Here is a 24479-nt window from a genome sequence, read left to right as displayed (position 1 = left end):
ATTTGATATTTCCGAAAAAGTTAAACCGATTTTTTTTTTTCGTTGTGTGCTCTTGAAAGATCGTCAACTTTCTTGTTCTAGCCCACTAATCCTTTTCCTCAAATCTCTTTTTTTTCTATCTTACTTTTTCCCATCTCGTTTTATTTTTATGCAGTGGTAGTTACACACTCAGAAAATGTCTAATTTTGATTGAGATAAAAGTTTTGGTTAATTGGAGAAGCAATTTGCCCAAGTTATCTGCTTTTATCGGTGGATTTGTATGTTTCAATAAGAGGACAATCAATCTATAAAACAAGATGACATTGCAGAAAATACAACAAATTAGCTCATTCCAATTGTTGTGGGGGAGAAGAAAGAAAATAAAAGAAAAAAGGAAGAAAGATAAAAAAAAAGGACTATTTTTATTGTATTCATAAAAATAAAATAAAAAACTAAATGAAATGACCAAATTAATTTGAGTTGAGGAAATCATGGTCTAGTCCAGTCTATTAAAGTTTCAAAGAAAAGAGAAAGAGAAAAAAAGACAAGATTAGCTATCTTATTAATTTTAAGAAATTAACGGACTCAAAAATCATGAGTTATGTCAAAGGCAGGAGAAATAATTTTTTTGAAAAAAAAAACTTTTGGAAAAAACTAAATTGTTCCTAGTATTGGTGTTGAATATTAAAAAGAAATAAAGATTAAAATTTAAATGTTAAGATAACGTAAAACATCTGAAAATCCTTAAAAAGGTAATTCTAAAATACCATTAAAACAAGGCATGACTTCGTGAGCATTAGAAATCTCTTTCGTCACCCTAGTTTGTAGGGCAACACATTTTCAATAATTAACATGCCTAGATATTTCAGATACATTCATATAATAAAAATAATATATATATATTGCGAACAATCTTTACCGTATTAACCAGCTTTTAAAGTTAAACCCAAACTAAATTCCTAAATTTTTAAACCTGTTCAAATCCAACTGTAAGTTATTGAATCACCGTAGATTGTCCAATGCTACATAAAGCAAGTTAAAATAGCTGATCCGGTTAAAAATTTCACATCTTCTAATATTATAACAAATAATGATATTTTAAGTTTTTTTTTTTTAATTCACTTTTAATCCATTACTTAGAATGGTAAATTAAAAAAGAAAGAAAAATAAATCAAAATATTATTATCCTATTATAAATAGGATAGCATATACAAGTGTGAAATAACTTTCATCTCAAAAACTGACTAAATTTGAGATTAAGTTAGACTAAACCCTAAATTTTAATTTCTAAAAGTTACAAAATCATCCTAAAACTTCCATGCACATTTAATGTCATCACCATAAGAAATAACAGTCATGTAGTCATTGATACAAAAAAACTGCAATTCATTTTTACACGGTCTTGTTCATATCAAATTCAAAAGGCAGCACAAAATGATAGAAAGAATAGTTTTTCTCACTGCACATTTACAGTATAATTAGCATATAGAAATATGAAGTATAAACCGTCGTCTTTAAGGCAATGGCTGAGAACATTCTAAATGAAAAATATATTTATTGCAACTAAGCAAAATTGAATTGGTTCAACTGGTCGGTCTAAAGTAATGTACACCACGAAACAATCCTAAATCTTCACAAGTCCAAAAGCCATTTCAGCAGAGTATGTGCTTAAAATGAAACCCAGAAGCTTTTCAACTCGTGAACACCCTATTTTTCAAAATCTTTTCCGCTTCAGTTACACTCAAATGTTTGAACCCATTCTCCCTCAACCACTTCTTCCCCCCTGTCTTACATTCTTCCACTTCATTTTCATCCAACTTCAACAACTTCTGACCTTCACTTGTTTTTGGAAAAAATCCTCCAGGTCTCAAACACCATGACCCAAATACCCCAAATAAAACGTCCAAGTCATTACCAAATCTGTCAACACCACTTCTGTGAAATTTTACATTGCTCATAAGAATACCATTAAACAGTAACCGATCAATTCCTGCCGCCAAACTTCTCCAAACCCCAACGAAATCCCTACTGTTCAAACCCACTTCTACCAACGAAGTTTTACTTTGCAGATAATTCAGGGCTTCTACTAGAGCCTTCGACACGGCCCATCCTTCTTCACCCTTCTGCCATTGCTTCTTGTTCTTCACATAGTCTCTAGAGAGAGCATCAAAACCCCTCAAAATAACTAGGGATATCTTTTCAACCCACTCTGTTCTGAACTCTTCCAACTTTTTTATCTCGTCATCAAAAATAACCCTTCTGGAACTTTCTGGCAACCCTTCATAAATATTAGCATTACTTTCCATTCCTGCCTCATCATTCTCACCCATCCCCATCTCAAGGAAGAAAACATCCTCAGACCATTCCTTTAGAACAGATTCGAAGTAATGAGCAGCATTGACAGAAATTGTAACCTTTAATACAGCATCGTCATCAGTTAAGGCTGTCAAACCTTCAGCTTCTTGGCAGCGGATAAGTATGGAATCAAAAAAATTTCTTATAATAGGAAGACCTACTAACCTGAGAAATTTCGACCTCAGACTTACTCTAGGCAATGATCGACAACGATCAATAACAGATGCTAGATGGCGAAGAAAGGAATTAGAAATCAGAGGAGACTTGTAATCATCAGTATAGGATGAAAGAACAGCACCTTCAACTTTCTTTATCCAATAATTCTCATTTTGGATGTCGAGTTTCAACTTAACTAGGGCATCATCTAGCTCTATTTCAGCCCATAGATCAAGCCAGTCTGGACGATCACAAAAAATGGATAGAGATGAAACTTTCTGCATGATATCATCATCGTCAAAGGATAGCAAGACCCCAGAATTCTCTACTAAAGACTTGATTCTTTTGTCAAAAGCTATCATCAAGTCAATGAGATGCAGCCATGATATTCTAGCAGATGACTGAGTCCCAGTAGCACTCTCTTCGTCTAGTTGACTAATGTAACTAGGGAAAATTTCTTTTGCCATGTATGTGGTTAATGAAGTTACCATTGCTGAGATCCATTCTTCTCTACAACTATAACCAAGTAACATTGCTTCATCAACCAATGGCTGCAACAATTCATCCATAGAGTCAACAAAATCCCTTGTGATTTTATATACAAGTGTAAAAATAAATTCCGGTTTATCAATCCATTTTGAGAAATGCCGTTGGGAAGCTAATGATAATGGATTCACAAGCTCTTCTATTACCCAAAGTGGTTGTTGTAGGGCAACTTCCCTGTCATGGCCATCAAGTTGCCTAACTTTCCTTTTCCTTTGCAACTCTTGTAGGTTGCACAAAGCAAAAAAGTTTTCAGAGTACCTGAGTTTAAGATCCGCTTGCATACTCAGCAGAGGATTTGAGACTTGTTTTGCGGTCCTTGCATCTGAATTAGAGGAGGTAAAGGCCGAAAGAGGTGGGGGCCATCCAAGCGAAGTAAGAAGTGCTCGATGCTCAGCAATTGCCTGGGGCCTCAAAATAGCAAGAGCTCGGTCAACCCTGTGATCAACAGCTGACACAAGTTGCTTCCACTGAGGATGTGCTTTTGTAATTGAAGCTAATATGCCTTCTGTTGTTTTCAGTGTTTTAATAGCTAGCATATGCATTTCCTGAAACATTTGAGATAAATTAAGGAATATGGTGACAATGCAGTTTCCAGTATCATCTGGTAAATATTGTAAAAGCATGCTCACTTGTGAATTTTGACTAGAAGAATGTTTCCTCATGCTTTTGCTCATAGTAAATGATACAGCATCCTCAATATCACCAACTAAAGTATCGAGTTTAAGCGCTGTCTCTGGAAGACAAAAGAAAGAAAGGAGTCTCAAGAAACAAACAACATTCACAAAAGGTAACACCTAAGAACTCAAACCAAATGCAGTATGTATGACAACAACTACTGAAAACCATAATATTTCTTGATTATCGCAACAAATCCATATCATAAAAACCATTAAAATTGGCTTCTTCGTAAGTTAAAGCTAACTTATGCTCAAGTTAAAATTAAAACTTGGAGAAGTTATATAAGAAAGTTTTTAAAAATTAGTTTATGCATGAACTACTTTTAACTTATGGAGAAATCAATTTCTTTTTCCTTCTAGTTTTCCTCTCCTAAAAGTTCTTATGGAGAAGCATGTTTAAGCATCGTACTTCGATTCTGTCTCCAGAAAGACAGAGAGGACAAAAAGAAAGCAACACCTAGGAAATCAAACCAAAGGAGATAACGATAACTGAAAAAGGCTTAACAAATTTCTTGATAATCACAACAACGATCATGAAACACAAATGCTTAGTCATCTTGCAATTCCTCCTAGTCCATCAATTTTCATTGATTTGCACACAGAATATAAAGTTCAAGAGCCGTTTGTTGATGACACAAATGCAGCTTTAAGAAATTATAGCACAGTTCAAAAGAATAGATAATACCTAAGACTCAAATTCAAACCAAAACTTTCTAGATAATTAAACCTAACCAACATCACAAAAATCGACCAAAATTCTTGTAACAATCTTCTTCCTTTTGCACAATTTAAAGGAACAATGAAAAAAAAAAAAAAAACAACCTGCATAAACACGAACCGTTTCCAACCTAGCCACTTCCTTCGCCAAAGCCGCAAGTTCCTCTTTGAAACCCTTGCCATCCGCTTTGCCTCTTCCTCCATCTTCACTCAACAAAACCAAAACCTTTCCTCAAAATTCAACGCATTAAGATGACCTAAAAAGGGGAAAAAAACATCGAATCGAACCTGCCACGACAGTGGAGGAGAGGGCAGTCAACCTATCGGTGACGTGGCCGAAGACGCCGTGGATTTCGCCGGAGAAGGAGGCGTACGCGGCGAGACCCTCTCCGAGTCTTCGAGTCAACTCGTCGAGCGCGCGATCCAACTCGGCACACTGAGTCTGGAGCTCGGAGACGAAGTTGGGAGCATCGGCGAGGGCGCATTGGGTGTGGAATCTGTGGTCGAGGAAGGAGAGTGCGGCGGGTGAGAGATGAGAGGGTGGAGGTAGCGTTTGGAGCGACTCCATCGTGAAGCTAGAATTCTGATTATTCTCGAAGGCTCTTCACCGCCGTGTGCGGCTGTTCTGCGCTTCCGGTGTCGGATTCCGATGAACCTCTTCAAGATACGAACCTTCTCACATAGGGCGTGGGTTGGTTCGTTCAATCCTATATTTTACTTTTTTTAATTTTTTAATTTTTTTGCATCTTTAATGTTAATGTTAAAATGAGGCAAACACTAACTAGTTTTCTTGTGACAGTGGTAAGACCACTTCTTAAGAAATTAAAAAGGATTTTTTTTATGGAGATATGGAAAAATACATTTTTAATATTTTTATTGTGTTTTTTTGTATAATTTTTAATAACTTCTTTAATTGTAAACGTTTTAGAAACACTAGTTAAGTTAATAAAACTCTTCAAATTATATTCAAGATTAAAGAAATTTTATATTTCTCAATTTTTCTTCATGAAAAATTGACAAGTTCCTTGTTTATACTGAATATTGGTACGTGGTTTCCATTTATAAAGACCGAAATTCTATATATTGAACTTATTTTCTTCTAAAGGTTTCTACAATTTACAAATTTAATATCTTTTCCAATTACTTATGTTATGGCGGAAATAATAAATCATACCGATGCGTATTGTTTCCAGATTTAAAATTTATTAAATAGAAAAAATAAATACATGCCTTTTTTTATCAATAGAAATCACTTACTTTATGATTTAATGAAGAAGTAAAGTTTCTATATTAATATTATGATTAATAGTAAAAGGAGATTATATCGCATAATTTAGAAATGAATTATAAAAAGAACTTTTATATATATATATATATATGAAATATTATTATATTTACAAATAACGTTTTTACTATATTCAAAACATATATTTTTATTCAAATATGTAGGTGCATATTTTTTTTATTAAATTTTTATCGATCAAATATGGATTTACTTATTCTGACTTAATTAGACTCAAGTCAACTAAGTTGACTCGATTTTATCTAGGTTTTACTTGACATAATTTAATTTGGTCTAATCTTGGAACAACCAGCTTGATTTAATTTGACTTAACTTTTTCTTCATCTAATTTGATCTTATGTGGGTTCGTCCTAACTAAACTTCACATGAACCAGGTCAACTTAGCTCGACTAGCCAAACATTTGTCCAAACCCATTCAACCCAATGTGGATGGAGGTCCATTTAACCAAGTGTAGACCTAAATTAACTCAACTTCACATGGGTTTTGCTTGTTTCGACTCAATTTAGGTCTCACCAACTTTATCTTAACTTGAAATATGTCCTTATTATATTATTCTAACATGAACTAGTGTCACATGGAGTTGGAGAGACTCAACTTGAACTTAGTCCAAGATGATTTAGTTCACTCAAGCAAACTCCTATCATCTCATCCCTAGCATATCAGCTTGACCCAACTTGGCCTTAACTTCACTCATCCAAAGCAAGTCTAATCCAACTTGTCCGACCTAAGATCAACTCAACCCAATTTTATCTAGGTCCAACTTGACAAACCTCATGATTTTAGTTTGACATAAGAATCTAACGTTGCCAAGATTAACTTAGGTCTTGCTTAGTCCAACTTGACTTAAGCCCAACCTGACTTATAGTAAGACCTAACCATGCCTTGCCTAACTTGAACCTTACTTGGCTTAACTTGAATTTGATTGAGCTTAAGTTTCCTTTAGTGTAACCCGACCCAACTCAACCTTGCATGATGTCTAGCCTACCTCAACCTTATATGAACTAATCCAAGTCAATCTTGATTTTGACTTTTCAAAATATAAAAAATGACCTAATTTATATATATATATATATATATATCCAAATATATACATTTAAATTTAAGATAAATTCATTAAAATAAACTAAATATAATATAGATTAAGATAATTGTAGATAGGTTTTGAAAATTTAAGTTTTTTTTGTCCATCCTTAATACTGAGGTTCCATGTCTAATAACGAGGGTACGAAAATAGTAAAGCCCCATGGTTTCTCTTATGTCTTAGGATTGAGTTTTGATCATCTTAAATGCCATCTACGTAGAAAAGCTCCTCACCCGAAAATGATCTCTGAATTTATTTTGGATTTCAAAGGACCTTATTGAGAAAAATTATCATTAAAACATTTAATAGGGAAAATTATTGTGGAAATTATAGAACCAAAATCAAACAAAAACCAAGTTGTTCAAGCAATCCCTTTAAATATCATTAGCACCCAGTTCATGTTTAAATATCGTTGTTCTACAAACATGGCATTATATTGAGCCTAAAACTTCTATTCTTAATGATGTATAACCAAAATTATACAAATGACCCTACTTAAATGGTTGACACATGTCCAAATTTCCATATGTTGCTCATGCCTCAGTAATCAACATGTGTTCATTTTTTAGGTTTTTGGGTCATTTTATACGGGATAGATTGGCACGAACACTGTGTGTGATGGATTTCTCTTCATAGCTTCTCTACATAGGTTCAGACTTGAAAAAAGAACTCATTGTGGTTTCCTTTTTCCTTTGTCTCCTTTCTCCTTTCATTACTTCTTCGTCTTCACTACATTTCTGGTCCAAGGTCTGCAATTTGTAAAAGGGGTATTTTTTTGGGGTGTGGGGTTTTGTTGGGTTGGTATTTGTAAAGGGGTTTTCTTGGGTGTGTGGTTGTTGTGCAATGCTTTTGTGGACTGTATGGTCGTTTTTGGGTTCTGAGTTTTTTGTGGTCTAGGGTTTTGTTTGATCTTTTAAGGCTTTAGGATTTTGTTTGTTTTATTTCATTTGGAGTTGCGTTCGTATGTTGGTTGTGGGTTTTACGACAATTTATGGTTCTATTTTTTGTGTTGTTTGTGGTTTCGTGTTTGAGTTGAGGGTTGTGGGTTGTGAGTTCTATTTTTGGTGTTGCTTGATTTGTGTTTTTCAGTTGTATATTTAACACTCTTCATAAGCTTTGTGTATGATATTTGTGGTTGTGTTTTTCTATTGTTTAGGTTTTAAGTTGTTGTCTTTGGGTTTTAAATTTCATTGTAAATTTGGTTGTTGTTCTTAGCCATATAACAAAGTTGTGATGTTACATTTTTTAGTTATTGTATAACTTGAATAACTTGAATTATTTGTGTTTGTAGGCATACTTGGGTACCAAAATTGTTGTTAAAGTATGGCCAAGAAGTTTGATACGGTTAAGGATATTGATGGAAATAGGGAGACCCTAAACCTTGGAGTTAGGATCAATGATCTTTGGGAGGTCAAAAATAGGGATGGAGGTAAACATATTGAAATGGTTTTGGTGGATGATAAGATAGTCAGAAAGTGTACTCGAAAATGTTGGAACTATGTTATTATTTCATTGATGTCATCTTATCTTTCTATTGATCAGGTTATTGCATTTAGTGATGAAAAGGGTGTCGTCAAACTACTTTCTTGGACAGTGGTGCTATAACTAGTATTTTGTCTGTTTTAACATTGGAGATATTTGATAAAAGGTCTCTCCTTGCAACATTTTAGTTGCATTTATAATAAATTTTTCATCATCAATTTATTCATATACCTCTTTCAGGAATGTAATGATAAAATATTTTCTTACTTAGGAGAATTGAATAGACATTGTAGAGAAAAGTCTTTTAAAGCTCAAGTATGACCCAAAATTTGTTTAGGGTTAAGTTAAGGTATGATAAACATTTTCATTATTCATTTATTGATCTATTCACTCAAGTATGACCCAAAATTTTAACACTCAATAAGTTCACCAAGAAGCTCATAAAAGTTTGCTTAGATGTTGTTTATTACATGTTGTAAGTTCACATTAAGCAAGGTCCTGTGCTAGAGCAAGTTGGTTTCCCACTTGGTGTGGTTAAAGGCATAGTTGGACAAACATGATTAAAAGTATGTTACAAATAAGATTTTTTGTCATGTGTTGTAATCCTCATAGTTACTTGGATAAGTTGTGGTTGTTCCTTTTATGTGTTGTTATCATAGGTGTCCTTTTTGTTTCATTGTTGGTGCTTACTATATCTTTTACTGTAGTGGAAGACTATAGTAAGGTAAATTGCTTCTTGGTTTTTGTACAACATGTAAATGAGCATAACAGAGTGCCACTCACTGAAATTGTTTCTTGCTTTTGTAGATTAGAATATTTGAGACTCAAATGGCCAAATGGATGAGAGTATGTGATTGCATCATAACAAAAGCAAGTTTAGCAATTTGCTCTTCTTTGTCCTCCTTAATATGTTGTTGTTATTTGCATTTGGGCTCATTGTTTGGTTGAAATTTTCAGGCTGAATGAGGTACAATAGCAGAAGCATTGATGAGAGGGCTTCCCATAATTCGCAAATGGGATGGCTAAGAAGTTTGATATCATAAAGGATGTTGCTTTTTTGTTCTCAAATAACTTAAGGTATGACAATATCAAACAATTTCTAAACTACATTTCTCATATGGAAAGTAGGTAATTTGTGCTCAGATAAATTTATATATATTTTAACCTTATGCTTATTTTATCCGTATATATAATTGTTTTCTCAATATTATCCAATACTTAACTTGAAGAGAATATTTTCTATTATCAATTATTTTATGTGTTTAGAGTTATGGACATTACCTCCTCCTTTTAAAAAAAAGCATTGATTGAAGATTGAAGCTTTGTACATCCATGACCTACTGTAAAAGTTATAACATGTTATTAATACACTATGATCAATTTCTTTCACTATTCAAGGGAAAGTACTCAGATAGTTCTAGATTTTTAACTTGTTGACATTTTTTGTGCTTATTCTTCTTCAATTTCATCCATGAACTAAATTACTATTAGCCTTTCTCTCTACAGTTCAACAATAACAATCTATTGTTTTTATTCGGTGGCCTGTTAAACAACGGTTTAACCTTTTTTTTCATCAGATGTTCAATTTTTGATTTTTTATTGATAGATGAAGGCTTAATAAAACAAATTTATCTCTTCTAGGATTCAAGTAATGATTTTCTATTGACAAAAGACATCTCGTATACAATATAGTGTGATATAACAGTTAATTACATATGGTCACCAAAGTGTTTTTGGACAACTATCCTCTGCTCTACATCTTTTTGTAGTTTAAAAATTAATTATTCATATATGCTTCATTAATTTCTTTCATATTATACTTGAAGGTTTAACACCATGAACTTTTTAGTAAGACTGAAAGGTAAAAAACTAATGTTGGTTGGAGATTCTGTGAACCAAACCAATTTGAGTCCATTATGTGCGTATTGCGTGAAGGCTTGTAAAATAAGAGTAGAATGTATAAGATACATAGACAAAAAAAAAGAAGGAAGGGGTTACTTTGTATTTAAATTTCTGCTAAAAGTTTATGTTGCATATTTAGTTTATTCTAACTTATATGCACTAATACTATGATCTGCTATTATATTATTGTTTCTCTTAGATTTTTTTTTGTCTATTCAATTTCTTAGTAAATTTGTCACTTTAAGACCAGTTGACTTGAATCAAAATTGTTGGCAATTATAAATCTAATTGATACTGTGTTTTTTTTAACCTTTTCTAGAAAATAAATTCAATTTTCTCATATGTTAAAACTTCATAACTTCCTACTAAGTACATTTTCTCTGCCTTTAGTTTTTTGTACTTTGCCTTTAGTTTTAAGGAAAATATATTTATTGATGATTTCGAAACATATAACTTATCTTTTTACATGAAGATTCTACATAAAAATGCAATGCACTATTGTGCTAGCAATACTTGATCATTTTATCCCTTTATTTGTGGTGTAGTTAATATTTTTGCCTTTCTTTAACTGGACTTGATTTCAGTAATCTTTTATTAGTCTTTTACGTTAAGAATCTCATGTATCTTTATGATGTTAGATTTTACTCTTGTGATTTGTATCATTTGTTTAGTATTTTCAATATGTGTTAATATTGTTTGATCTGGCAACACCCTCGATAATTATTTTTGTTGGCCACTATGATTTTCAGTAAAATCTAGTGTGACATTAGTTTAGCATGTGTTATGTTTATGCTTCTTTCCACCAAGTTTTCTATTGTATGGATTGCCCTTTTCATATAAGCATGGATTTTGAACAAAATTTGTATTGATGAAACAACTAAGCTTAACCTATTAGGTGAAGACCTTGAACAATTTTGTACAACCATTATACTGCCATCTGTTGTGTGGTCTGATTTTCCAGGAGGAGGTTCAATTTTTGTCTTCTCCATTTCCTCACAGTATTGTCCATGCTTTTAGAACCTTTGGACAAGTGTGGGAAGAGTTGTGTACTGATATTAGAGAAAGGTCTCTCACCAATAGTGTCATTATACTTTCCATTTGAATGGTTAGGCTATGTCTAAACTGGTGAAGCCAAACCCGATATTAGCCAAACTTGAGTCACAAAAAGTGTACGGGACAAGTGTAATGATTTTCTATTCATCCTTTACTGTAATGTTTTTTATTGATTGAATGGATCCAACACTCAAAGTGAAACAACTTTTTTATTTTGGAATATTTAATGCATTTGAATTTAAAATTATTGACTATAAAAAAATTGAGCTTTGAGTTTTTAATTATAATATATGTCATTGTCTTTATCATTATTATTTTATTATTATTATTATTATTATTATTATTAAATTGACTTGTGTTAAAAAGATTCTATTGACATATCTTTAGAAATAATAATTATGAATTTATAAAATAAAGTTATTTTATTATGTAATATATATATATATATATATATATATATATTAAAATAGTTCTACTTTGTTTAAGTTTGTCATCTATAATTAAATATTTTTATATAAAGAACTATAAAAATATCACATAATCTAAAAATGTAATTAAGTTATATCCTATAGTTACTTAGTGAACCATACAAGGCAAAACATAGATGCAGACAACGTTAAAATATGAATTAATAAATTTGTGTATTGTATAAGAGTAAAATTAATTTAATAAAATTAAATTAAGTTCCAAATCTACTATAAATATAAGAAACCAAACTCGTAGGGATATTACCATCATACCCATATGTAAATTGTCTACACGTGTCCATTATGGTTTTTTCGACCTTTTGTGGTTGCATCTTTGATTTTGTTATTTCTTTGCGTAGCACCTTTCACCGGCGCCAAATACTACAACTGATGTGAAAGTTTTCTTTTCGAACTCAGATAAGTTCTTCAAGAAGCTTATACTCTGAGAGCCTAGAAAATCTTGTTCTAAGAGAGAGTCATTGTTTCAAATAATGAGACCTTAGTAATATTTTAATAATAAAATCTTAAATATAAATAGAAATTTCATAAAAAGATCTCATTATCTAAAAGCTCTCTATCTCTCTAAAAAACAACTTTAGGAATTCTCTCCCTTCTCTCTACAATATCTAATCGTGCGTTCATGTGTTTGACGATCAAAAACTGCTGAGGCGGTCCCTACAGAATGCTCTCTGATTCTATCTGATATATTTCCTCCATAAAGTAAGTTGATTTTCTACTCTTTCTCCATCAAACGTTCTTAGGTTGCATGGGATCCATTAAGGGACGTATGTGGTTTTTGAGTCTTCTTTTGGGATTCTTTGTCGATATGTGGTTCTGATGATGTTTCCTAATCATGTCAATTTGATTTATAGGTTGAGTGGTATGTTCTTAAGTGGAAAAGGGGTTTTTCCATGCTAGGAGGTTGAGACTTGATGAACCAGGTAAGGGGAGCTAAAGAGTGATTGTATTTGATGAGTTCATTTGATGCAATTGTGTGTAATTAGAATTGACAGCCTGAGTGTTGTGAATTTGTGAACTAGTTGATGTTTTTGTATGAGTTGAGATGTGAATGCATTGTATGAATTTAGGTTAAATTGAGAAAAAATAGATTCTTGAGTCATAACTCTAATTGGTATCATCGTCCTCAGTTCAAGAACTATTTTGGAACCAAAAATCTATAATGGAAGTGCCAATAAGAGTCATGAAAACAAGTAGCAGATTTCTCAAGAAAAACCAAACTTGTGTTGTTTTCTGATGTGACGTTAAGCCTCAGAATCAGCACTGAGCGTTGAAAAATGCGAGAGGATCAGCGTTGAGCGTCGGCCAAGCGGTGCCTAAGCGTTGGGACCACTACAAGTCTGGAAGGAATTTTAAATGTGGGCGTTGAGTGGTGATTTTAGCGTTAAGCGGTGAAAAATGCGAGGCAAATGGTGCTTAGAGTTGGAACCTGGCACTGAACGTTGAATGCCCTATTTTACATGATTGTTGTTTTGGCATGTTTGAATGCATTGAATGATTTCACATGGATTCTATGACCTGATTACTATGATATGTATGAAATAGTAGATATGAGCCCTAAACCCTAAACCCTAAATCTATAATGGAAGTGCCAATAAGAGTCATGAAAACAAGTAGCAGATTTCTCAAGAAAAACCAAACTTGTGTTGTTTTCTGATGTGACGTTAAGCCTCAGAATCAGCACTGAGCGTTGAAAAATGCGAGAGGATCAGCGTTGAGCGCCGGCCAAGCGGTGCCTAAGCGTTGGGACCACTACAAGTCTGGAAGGAATTTTAAATGTGGGCATTGAGTGGTGATTTTAGCGTTAAGCGGTGAAAAATGCGAGGCAAATGGTGCTTAGAGTTGGAACCTGGCACTGAACGTTGAATGCCCTATTTTACATGATTGTTGTTTTGGCATGTTTGAATGCATTGAATGATTTCACATGGATTCTATGACCTGATTACTATGATATGTATGAAATAGTAGATATGAGCCTATTTTGTGTGGATCGTGGAAGAATTTCATGGAGAAATTCTAAGTGTTGATAAAGTAGTATATGCAAGGACACAAGGACTCAATTTTGGTTGGTATCTTGACACTCCAATAATCATTAAGGCTCATGTAGAGTATAATGAGTTATGTCGTGAGAAGTAACAGGAAGTCTTAGTCATTGAACTCGATCAAATCCTAGGCGCGAAGGAGACTTACCTGGTGTGTGATTGGCTGATAACCCCTTGAGGCCAAACTCTACAGAGTTTGGGAATCACACACTGGTGCAAACCACTAAGAGGGTCGATGTCACTTGCATATATCCGGATAATTGAGTCTAGAATCAACTATTGATTTGTATTGGAAAGTTTTCTATATGAGTTGTGATAAGAAATTATAAATGTGAATTTTGATCTAATTGATCTTTTCTTTAATCATCATTAGCTTACCCTATGTGGTTTGTGTTTGCTTGTTTTTAGTTTATTCTTTACTATGATCACTTAATTATGTGAACAGAGGAAGTTGTACCTGACTATGTTTTAGATAGATCTGTTTTGGATTTCAGAGTTAGAACCTATCTAACTCTTCTCATAGTAGATTTGTACATATAGTTATTACTATGGTTTTTGGATGACTGTATTAATACTCTATATTAACTCTATACTATCTGTTTTGTGTTATCACTGTATAATATTTTATTTAGTGGTTTAAAAGCTATTAAATGAGATATTACATCTACTCACACACACCACTAAAATGATATATTTTGTTTTGGTTTTGTGAAATGAAGTTCCTATTTTTACTACATTCTCTCACAATGGTCTTTCTCAAACTCTAGAATTGTATTTTATCATTCTCATTTTGCTGTTAAGATTTTTTTTGTTTCATCGGGTGATTTCTTTGTTTTCATCTTCCTTTGGTTGTTGTTTTGGTTCGGTTGATGGTTGTTTTTTCATAAAATTTCTCAAACTCCAACTTTAACTTTTTTGTTTTGGCTTTCGATGTTAAATTTCTCTTTTTTTCTTTCATCATCTTCGTTAAAATTTAGGTTTTCTTTTTCATTTGAGTTTTTCTTATAAGGTTTTATTAAAAAAATATTAAAATCTAAAATCTAATTTAAACAAATTCTAAGACAGTTATCATATAACTATCTCTTCAAATACTTTAAAAATAATAATCAAAATTTTAGTTACTTTTTTTTAAATACAATATAAAAAAGTAGATATCAATTTTTAACTTTTATTAAAATTATTTAATATTATACATTACTCATTGAAATATATTATTAATAAAATTAAAATAATAATAATATATAAAATAAATTATAAAAATATTTTATCAATAGAATAATAAATATAACTTAACTATTTTTTTATTTAACAAACTAATATATATAAAAATAAAAAAAACAACCGACCGAAGGCAAGGGTCTCAAACCAGTTCCTTATGAAAAGGTAGAAATTGAAGCATTGCACAATTTCTAGGACCAGGAATCTGCATAATTGTGTGACTATATGTGATTTCAAAAACAATAGGGCGCTACCTAAAGCAAAGAGTTATGGAGCAAAGAAAAACGAAAAAATTATCATAAACTACCCTCTCATTCAGATGAGAAAAAGAGGAAAACACAACGTAAGTAGTAAGTGAAAATCAAAAGTTTGATTTGATTAATAAGCATGTTGAATCGAAACCTTAAAATGGTGTAACACTGCCACTTCTTGTTTCTGTAGGGCTGTATAATGCAGACCTGTTCCTTGGTCTATTCTCCTCCAACTGCCTCACAACTTCCTCCATGCTTGGCCTCACAGATGCCACTGGTGCACAGCACCCCATTGCCAGCTTCAGTGCCTGCACCAACCCATCTTCCATGGGACTTCTTATCCCTTTCAACAGTTCCACATCAAACACTTCCATTGTTGTCTCCTCCAAAACTGCCACCTTCACCATTGAGGGCAAGTCCACATACTCACCACTTCTTCCATTCTTCCCAGGCTTCTTCCCAATCAAGATTTCAAGCAGGAGTATGCCAAAAGCATACACATCAGTCCTGGAGCTGCATTTCTTCATTCTTTGAAGCTCCGGCGCCTTGTAGCCGTCGGTCTTCGCCTGCGCCACCATTTCGTCTGCTATGGAAGGAATCATCAGCTTGTCCAGCCCAAAATCAGTTAGCCTTGCTGCAAAGAAGTCATCCACAAGCACATTCTTCGACTTCACATTTGCATGAGTGATTGGAACTTCTAGTCCTGTGTGAAGATAGGCTAGTCCTCTCGCTATGCCTAATGCAATCTTGTGTCTTCTGGCCCAGTTCAGTACTGGTTTTCCGGCTTTAGCTTCTGTGGAAAATTGAAATCACAACATAATGATCAGTGCCAAGCTGCAGTGAAATTGTTTGGTTTGAAAAAGGTAAACTACCATCTATGTTCACTAGTGAAACTTTTCATTAAAGAAATTAGACAAATTATACAAGGATAACCTTCAACAGCACCCTATTGATAGGCTGCATAAATATTCATATATGATTACATTACAGATATAAGGAAGGATGCAACTTCTTGGTTATACATAGTTATTGATTTTGGATTATGAATTTTCTGCAATGGGAGATCAAGAATAACAAACAGAGGAAGAAGCTACACAAAAAGGATAGTTCAAAGATATCATGATTGTTCAAAGATATGACAGAAGGTATAGTTTCTTTTCTCTTATGGCTGAAAATTCATCAGCACCCCATTTCAATAATTTCTTACAATAGATATCATGATTGTTCAGAGGTGTACCAGTAGGTATAATTTCTTTTCTCTTTAGGCTGAAAATTCATGAGCATTTTGGTTCTTCGTTTGGACACATTGACATATTATAGGAATGTTAATTTAAGTGCCATTGTGCAAGTGTATGATTGAAATATAGAAACAATAACAAGAACTGCAATAGTGGAAGATTGTATGTTGAACAAACCATGTAAAAGATCATGAAGTGTTCTGAGAGGCAGATAGTCATAGATAAGGAGCTTCTCCCCTCTCTTCCCCTGATAGAAAGCTCTCAAAGGAATCAAATTCTCATGGCGAATTTTTCCCAATTGCTTTATAACCGACAAACATGAAGCCCTATCTTTGCAGCTACCTTCTCGCAACAACCTCAAAGCAATGGTGCCTCCATCAGCAAGCTTAGCCTTATAAGCTGTCCCATAACAAGTCTTCTCCAAAACTTGCCCAGTTGCATTCAACACATCATCCAATGTCAAATTCTCACCTCCAGGGAACAACATAAGCTTCCCTTCACCAGCTCCACAAATAGCATTACCACCATTCTCTTCATCTTCCTCTTCCTCATTCAACTCATCTTCACTCTCTCCACTCCCCTTCCTCTTCTTGTTCTGCATATACCCAATCAGCAAAGAGGCCAAAACCACAGCTCCTGTCATAAGACTAATAACAATGCCAGCAACTGCACCAGAACTCAGTGTAGAGGTCCTAGCACAGCTTGCCAAAGGTGGTCCACATAAACCAGGGCTATTCCCCTCAAAAGCATCCACACCAAACTTGGATTCTCCAAAGAAAGGCAAAACCCCACTGAAGTTATTGTGGGAAAGATTCAATTTTTCAAGCCTCAGCCCAGTAAGGCTCTGAGGAATTGTACCCATAAACAAGTTGTTCCCCAGGTCAAGCTGCTTTAGCCCACCAAACTTTGTCATGAACTCAGGGAAACTCCCAGAAAAGTTATTGCCTCCTAAATCAAGCAACTGCAAATTCTTGCAGGATGAGTTGGGCAATGCAGGCTCAGAAACAGACCCAGATAGTGAATTACCATGGAGCCTAAGGGAAACAAGCCTGTCACACAAGTTCCAAATGGATGGAGGAAGAACCCCACTTAGCATATTGTCACTCAAATCAATGTCAGAGAGGGAGGAGCTGTAGCCAAGCTCAAGAGGGATGGTTCCCTGCAATGAATTTATGTTAAGGTAAAGACTTTGAAGCATAGGGAAGCCCCCAAGCTCTCTGGGGAGGGAACCAGAGAGATTTGCTGATGGGAGCTGAAGAGAAAGCAAGTGAAGAGAAGGGTCCTTGTGGAGTGTAAGGTTGGTAGATTGTGGAGAAGACAAGTCAGTGCATGAAAGAGGAGTGCCGCTGGAGAACACCCACTTGAGGCCTCTCCACTGACAAAGTGGGATAGAGGAGTTCCATGAAGACAAAACAAGGTTGTCAGAGTTACCTTGCAGTGAAGCTTTGATTTTTCCCAAGAGAAGTTCAACATCAGAGGAAGTGGAGGGTGAAGGGGACAATGACTTTGTGGCGGTAGTACTGGCTTTGCAGAAGCAAAAGAAGAGGAAGAAGACCAAGGACATGGAAATGTAGAGAGAGAAAGACTTGAGAAACGCCATGAACTATAGCGAAAGAGAAAGAGAAAGGGAGAGAGAGAGAGAGAGAGGTTGTAGTGTGTTGTGTGAGAAGTTCAAAGAAAGAGGCTCTCTTTTCTGGGAAAGCTGACACGCTGTTGACTGAGAGTGTAACCAATGTTGTGAGGTTAAGGTCTCTGCCAGTGTCTGATTCTATGTTCATTCCACGGCTATGATGCAATTCTACAAATCATGCACCGTTAAATGTTTTTTTTTTTTTTTATAACTATACTAGGCTAAACATTCACTTCTTTTATTTAAATTGTACTATTACTTAACATGTGTTTCGGAATTAATTTCCCACTTTCTTATTGTCTTTTTGATATTCATAATAATGATTGTATTAAATATTTAATATAGGTTCTTGATAGATTTATCAAAGAATTTTTTATTGCATTGCTTAAATTAAGGAATTAGGCATGGTTTTTTTAAATATATAAAGAGTCACTTCTTCTTAAAAATAAAAAATTTAACTTGTTGTTTAAAATATTTTATTGAAAATTACATTCATATGAAAATATAAAAATATAAGCCACTTGAGAGTTGTAGCATTGAAATAAAATATGAGTTTGTTGTTTAAAAATATGGTATTAAGTTAAATTGTTGAGTTACTATTGTATAAAAACAATACACTTTTTGCATAAAATCTATTAAAATGTATACAACTAAGAGTGATAATATTATAGGATAAATAGAAATTAAAAAATTATATTTTGTAAGCAATATGATTAAAACAACAGAGTTTCATTTTAAGGTAAACATCCGAGGTTTTAACAAGAAATGATGGTGAATTTGCATGAGGCTATAGAGTTGTTAAAAATTGTCTAAATTTGATTCAGAAAACAACTTCACTCAAAGTTTTGTTGTTTAATATTTGAATGATACAAGACGTAAAACAGTTAATCGAATCTGTCGTAAGAGGATATAAAAATTCTCCAAAATGATGTTTTGGACAATAAGAATATTCAATGATTTTTCCCCTTTTGCTTTTTTGCAAGTCCTGTGTTATTATTTATTTGCTTCTGCACGCTTACTTTTGTAAAATGGCCTACAAGTTTAATATTGCAGTTTGCACTCTTTGAGGAAGGTAAGGTTTTCTATGCAAGAAGCTACTACCTCTTTCTTGTCATTTCAAGGCAAAGATTGTGAGCCCCCAATCCCACCTAGTCCCCTCAGGCCCATGCTCCTATCACCGTACACGTGTCCTTTGTGGGTTTTGATTGGACCTCATGTGATGGGATGAGGTGGGTTTGTATGAAAGAGCATGCATTGGATGTGCATTTTGGGGTGCAATGGGATTCCATGTCTTGTGGGCCATAGAAAGAAGAAAAGAAAAGGAGGGATAATGATAGTGAAGATTGAAGAGAAGAAGAAAAAACAAGAAAAAGGTGAATCCATGTCTGAAGAAAGAAAGAATATGTTTGAAAGCTAAAGGGTGCATTTACTACAGTGACATGGGAATGAAAGTGCAATGGAGATTAATAAAAAATGAAATATCAATTAGTGCAGTAATATGAAAGAGCATACATAATTCTTGTATATCCTTAAAACATCTTATTTTAAAATCATATGCTTACCTGTTTTAGACTTTAAGGATGTAACATCTTATAAGGACTTATTTACTTTTTACTTTAATGATATATCATAAATCAAGATTATGAGTTTAGACTACTGTATGAGAGGTTCATTGAGGAATTTCTTTACGATAAGGTGCTTTTTTTTCAATAATTATTATGTGATAGAGATTATATGGATTAAGTTACAATCCAAATATTATATTTAAGTTGTTACATTCTTAATTAGAAAGAATTTTATCTTAATTATTAACTATAATTTTTGACTTGTTAGTTATTGAAAGTCTCATATCAACTAGAAATATTGTCAATTTATCGTATATAATTGAGTGCAAACATCATCTTAGAAACCAATTTTATAAGATTGAGTTGGATTTAAAGTCTACTTTTTAACATGATATCAAAGTTATGAGTTAGAACATATCCAAGTGAAGTTTATTGTTCTATCATCTATCAAACTGTTATCGGACCACCAATAATATTTAGTCACACGTTCAAGATGTACATGTTTTGGCATGAACATGTGTGTTTGAAATTCCACATTGATTCATGATAAAGTCAATTTACAACATATAAGTGATTGTAAATATTATCTTATAAGTCGATTTTGCGGGGTTAAGTTATGCTTAAAGTTCACTTCTTAATAGAAATAAACGTTCAATCCAAAAATTGATATCACACCCAAGGTTGTAAGTTTGATCCATAGTGGAACAATTTGTAAGGAGAATATTGTTGCATGTGTCATCTAGGTGGTCAAGTTATAATCGAATGGTGTTGCTTAAGTTGATATGCTATTAAGTAGAAAGAGCTACACCCTAACATATGACATGATTCCTTTTGAAACTTTGTCTGAAAGAAAGTACAAGGCTTTATCATGTTGATATCGAGAAGGAGAAAGCTTTTAATAGGGTTAGAGTTCTCTCAACTAACTATAAAGGAAGTCAGCTATATATAGGATATGATAAGGACATTACGAGTCAACACATAGTTTGTAACCTAAGATCATGTATTCCTCGTAGCTACACCTTTTACATGTCTAAGATTAACTATTAAGCCAAAAAATTTAACTTCAAAAATTATTGGATCATATTAGGATTTTAGGCATACTAGTTCAATAGCTTAAGAAGTAATTTTACTGTCACCTCTCACTAACCTATATTAAGTGTTACATGTGCCTTGATTAAGGAAGTATGCGTCAAATTTGAGTCATTTTTTTAAATTTTGATGAAAAAGACCTTTCTTTTAAAATTGAAATTATCATGATTAATGATTAGCAAACCAAGTACCTAAAGAATTAAACAATCACTTTAGCCAAAGTGGTGTGAGGGTGTAGTTACACTAAAATTATATTATTAAAGACCAGCTATAAACATCTATTATTCATGATATTAAAATTTATTATATTTTCTTGTGTTTAATTTATTACCTTGTTATTTGAGCTGTATACTAAAGTTTTGGAAATTCTTATTGCATTATTGATCCAACTTGGCTCATTCAGTTTTTTCTACTTTAGATAAGAAAGGAGGATTCATTATTCTCCTTTGTTATGCATATTATTGTTATCCTAAAATAATGTATCAATTATTTTGGCCTAAACAAACCCCATTTCCAAATGTCAAGAAACACACCTCAATATATGGATGGCATAAACAAATTTTTAGACTTTGCATTTGCCAATAGTGTTGTAAGGGGCGAAATAGTATGTTCATGTAAAAAATACAATTTTAACAAATGGCAGGATCGTGAAGTAGTGTATGAGCACATGATTCTTTAACCTTTTCCAAAAGGATGTACATTATGGCTTCTATATGGCAAGATATGAGGAGTAAATGTGATAGATGAAACACTTGTAATGCTACAAGAAGGTAATGAAAGAATTATTGTTAATAATTTGATGTTTGACACGGTGGATGATAAGGAAATGGGTACAGAGTCAAGCCATGCCACAAATGATGATATTGGAGAATTTATTGAGTTAATGCAATATGGTTAAAAGATTTTATATGAAGAGTTTGATAAATATTATAAATTTTCATTCTTGATCTAGTTGTATCACATCAAATGTCTATGCAAATGAATTTTTGGAGAGTCAAAATAATATATTCAAATTGAGCTTAGTTTTAATGTTTATAGTATTCATGTAAAGCTATTAGAATTTATTCTCCACATGTCGTAAGTAGGGTAAAAGTTTTTCTTCCTCATATACATGCGTTGCATTACCCTTACCTTGCATGTGAACAAATTTACGAAACAAGTGCATTGTCCTTGATCTCCAATAACATTGATCTTGTCTTTACTCTCGTTGAGAAAACAATGAATCTAGCAATGGGGTACGAGGCTGATACCACCCGCACTCCAATGAAACTCCACTGCTAAACATAATATCAATGAGATTTGAGTCAAATCTATATAAGAGATTAACATCACTTTTAACTCAAAATCTTAAGACGATAGACTCGTAAGTTTTTTTTCTTATATGTTGATGAATTTTCTTATTTCTATTCAATATGAAACTTAAAGTCTCACTAACTAATATTTGTGAAGGCTTAATTTGTTTGCAATTTAGGATCATACATATATATATATATATATATATATATATAAAATTAAATATGTTAGGGTCATTATATTATGATTCAAAGTATCAACGTGATCTAATTAATTAAATCTTTGGCTAAGAGCATATATGGGTCATGATATATTAAATGTGTAGATGTCAATAATATTCAAATTTGATGAAGGGGTCAAATTAGAAATATTGAAATTAAGTAAATAATTGCAGTTACATAAAGGATTATGATCTGGTGTATTATTATGTTCCTTTCTCTTTCTTCCCATTAGAAGAGAAAATCAAGAGGAAACTCAAGGTGATCTACATGTGGAGGTGGAACACATGTACTAAATCTAATGTTCTCATGTAAGCTTCCACTTTTAGTCCTCGATAGGGATGTCAACGGGGCGGGTAGGGTACGGGCCTTGTACCCTACCCACTGGATAAATATCTACCTCGTACCCTATCCACTGGATAAATATCTACCCCGTACCCGTACCCATATTCGTCGGGTATCCGCCTATTTTTTTCATATCCGCGGGTATCCACTGGTACCCGCGGGTATTTACAAAATTATTTAAAAAATAAATATTTAATCATAAATTGAAATAAAATACATCAGTGTCATAAATTTTAAATAAAGTTCAAATAAACTCAAGTTCATACAAGTCCAAATAATTATAAAAGTAAATATAAAATGATGTTCAATACAATGGAAATTCTTTAATTAGTGCTTTGATCAACAAGCTCACTCTCTTCGATTGATTCCTGAAAAATAAACAAAATAAACAAATAATAAACCACAATTGCCACGTGCCAAGTATTCTTATTGTGATTTCATCATTTGATGACAAGTGTACCATAAACGTCATTATCTATATATGATTTGATGTATATGTCTAATCTTAAAGAAAGGAAAGAATGTCAAGGGGTGTACTTGGAAGAAGACAATGTACCAATACTTGAAGTTGGAAGAATGAAGACAGAAGACAAGATGTGCAGCTTAGAGAAAATTAGGTTACAATGTTTTTTACTAAAGTTTAGCAGGTACAGGTATCCACGGGTACGGATACTATGATACTCGTACCCGCCCCGTTAACATGTGGGTATAAAAAATATTCGTACCTGTGGGTAGCGGATATCCATTTCTAGGTTTAATTATTCGGATGGTACCCACTTTGGTAGGAGTGTGTCAATTTGGTACTCGCGGGAAAAAAGTGTCAATTGTGTCCCACTTTTGAAAAAGTGCCTCAATCAGGTTCCTTTCAGAAAAAAATAATTAATGCCGTTAACGGCACGCCACGTGTCACTCTCTAGGTTTTTTAATTTTTTTTTTTGCAAAATTTTTTTGTTGCCACATGTCAAGTCTTTGTTGTGACATGTGGCAATGTTAGTGTCACGTGACAGGATAATGCCACGTGTGGCAAATGTCATTATACTGATTTCAATTCAGTACCCATATATACTTTATTGTTTCGAATTAGTCCCCACTTTTGTGTCTTTGGTTCAATTTTGTCCCATTTTTTTTTAATAATTGAAGTACATTTTTTAAGTCACATTTTCATAAGATTAAAAGTAATTAAGTAAAAATATTTTTACAACATTAAGTACTGATATTTATATTAAAATTTAGTGGTAAAAAAAATGTTATACTAATAGAACAATATAATCATCCACTTTTTCTTTTTCAAAATAGAGCAAAATTGTCTCTGTCCAATTCAAGACCAAATCTATTATTTGTATAAATGTTATACTAATATTTTTTATTAAAAATGATTTTTTAGCATATTGCGTTATTGTATATTATTAACCCATATCTTGTCTTTGACCAATAAATTTTAATATAAATATAAGTACCTAATTTTGTAAAAATATTTATACTTAATTAGTTTTAATCTTATAAAAAATGAATTAAAAAATATACTTCAATTATTGAAAAAAATTGGGACAAAATTGAACCATAAACACAAAAGTGGGGACTAAATTGAAACACTGAGATAAATATGAGTACTAAATTGAAATTACAACAATGACATTTGTCACACGTGGCATTATCCTGCCACGTGGCATTATCTTGCCACGTGGCACTGACATTGCCACGTGTCACAACATGGACTTGACACGTGGCAAAAAAAATTACAAAAAGAATTAAAAAAAACAAAAAAAAAACTAGAGAGTGATATGTGACGTGTCGTTAACGGCGTTAATTATTTTGTTCTGAAAGGGACTTGATTGAAGCATTTTTTCAAAAGT

General features: G+C 33.0%; 2 protein-coding genes across 3 annotated transcripts; both read right to left on the bottom strand.

Annotated features, from left to right (window-relative positions):
• Positions 1-1320: 1320 nt before the first annotated feature.
• On the bottom strand, positions 1321-5164 carry LOC114185280 (RINT1-like protein MAG2). Of its 2 annotated transcripts, XM_028072917.1 has the most exons (4): positions 4719-5164; positions 4536-4634; positions 3666-3769; positions 1321-3581 (listed from the first exon to the last, which is right to left on the bottom strand). In XM_028072917.1, exons 1-4 carry the CDS (start codon positions 4996-4998, stop codon positions 1671-1673), a joined length of 2394 nt encoding a protein of 797 aa, XP_027928718.1. In that variant the 5' UTR covers positions 4999-5164; the 3' UTR covers positions 1321-1670. The 2 variants fall into 2 exon arrangements, with proteins under 2 accessions (XP_027928718.1, XP_027928719.1); XM_028072918.1 differs by lacking the exon at positions 4719-5164 and having other exon boundaries at positions 4552-4633.
• A 10027-nt stretch (positions 5165-15191) lies between these two features.
• LOC114185672 (putative kinase-like protein TMKL1) lies at positions 15192-18213 on the bottom strand. Its single transcript, XM_028073539.1, has 2 exons — positions 16664-18213; positions 15192-16041 (listed from the first exon to the last, which is right to left on the bottom strand). Exons 1-2 carry the CDS (start codon positions 18084-18086, stop codon positions 15401-15403), a joined length of 2064 nt encoding a protein of 687 aa, XP_027929340.1. The 5' UTR covers positions 18087-18213; the 3' UTR covers positions 15192-15400.
• Positions 18214-24479: the final 6266 nt, after the last annotated feature.

The sequence above is a fragment of the Vigna unguiculata genome, chromosome 5 (genome assembly GCF_004118075.2).
Source record: "Vigna unguiculata cultivar IT97K-499-35 chromosome 5, ASM411807v1, whole genome shotgun sequence".
Lineage (NCBI taxonomy): Eukaryota > Viridiplantae > Streptophyta > Magnoliopsida > Fabales > Fabaceae > Vigna > Vigna unguiculata.
The sequence above is the reverse complement of the archived record's forward strand: the minus strand, read 5'-3'. Positions and strand labels throughout refer to the sequence as shown.

Coding starts and splice junctions, on each gene's coding strand:
- LOC114185280 (XM_028072917.1), bottom strand. CDS start 4,998: ATGGAGTCGCTCCAAACGCTACCTCCACCCTCTCATCTCTCACCCGCC. Junction 3,770..4,535: donor AACGGTTCGTGTTTATGCAG/GTTGTTTTTTTT, acceptor TTTGTCTTCCAG/AGACAGCGCTTAAACTCGAT. Junction 3,582..3,665: donor CTTCTAGTCAAAATTCACAA/GTGAGCATGCTT, acceptor CAAATGTTTCAG/GAAATGCATATGCTAGCTAT.
- LOC114185672 (XM_028073539.1), bottom strand. CDS start 18,086: ATGGCGTTTCTCAAGTCTTTCTCTCTCTACATTTCCATGTCCTTGGTC. Junction 16,042..16,663: donor ACTTCATGATCTTTTACATG/GTTTGTTCAACA, acceptor AATTTTCCACAG/AAGCTAAAGCCGGAAAACCA.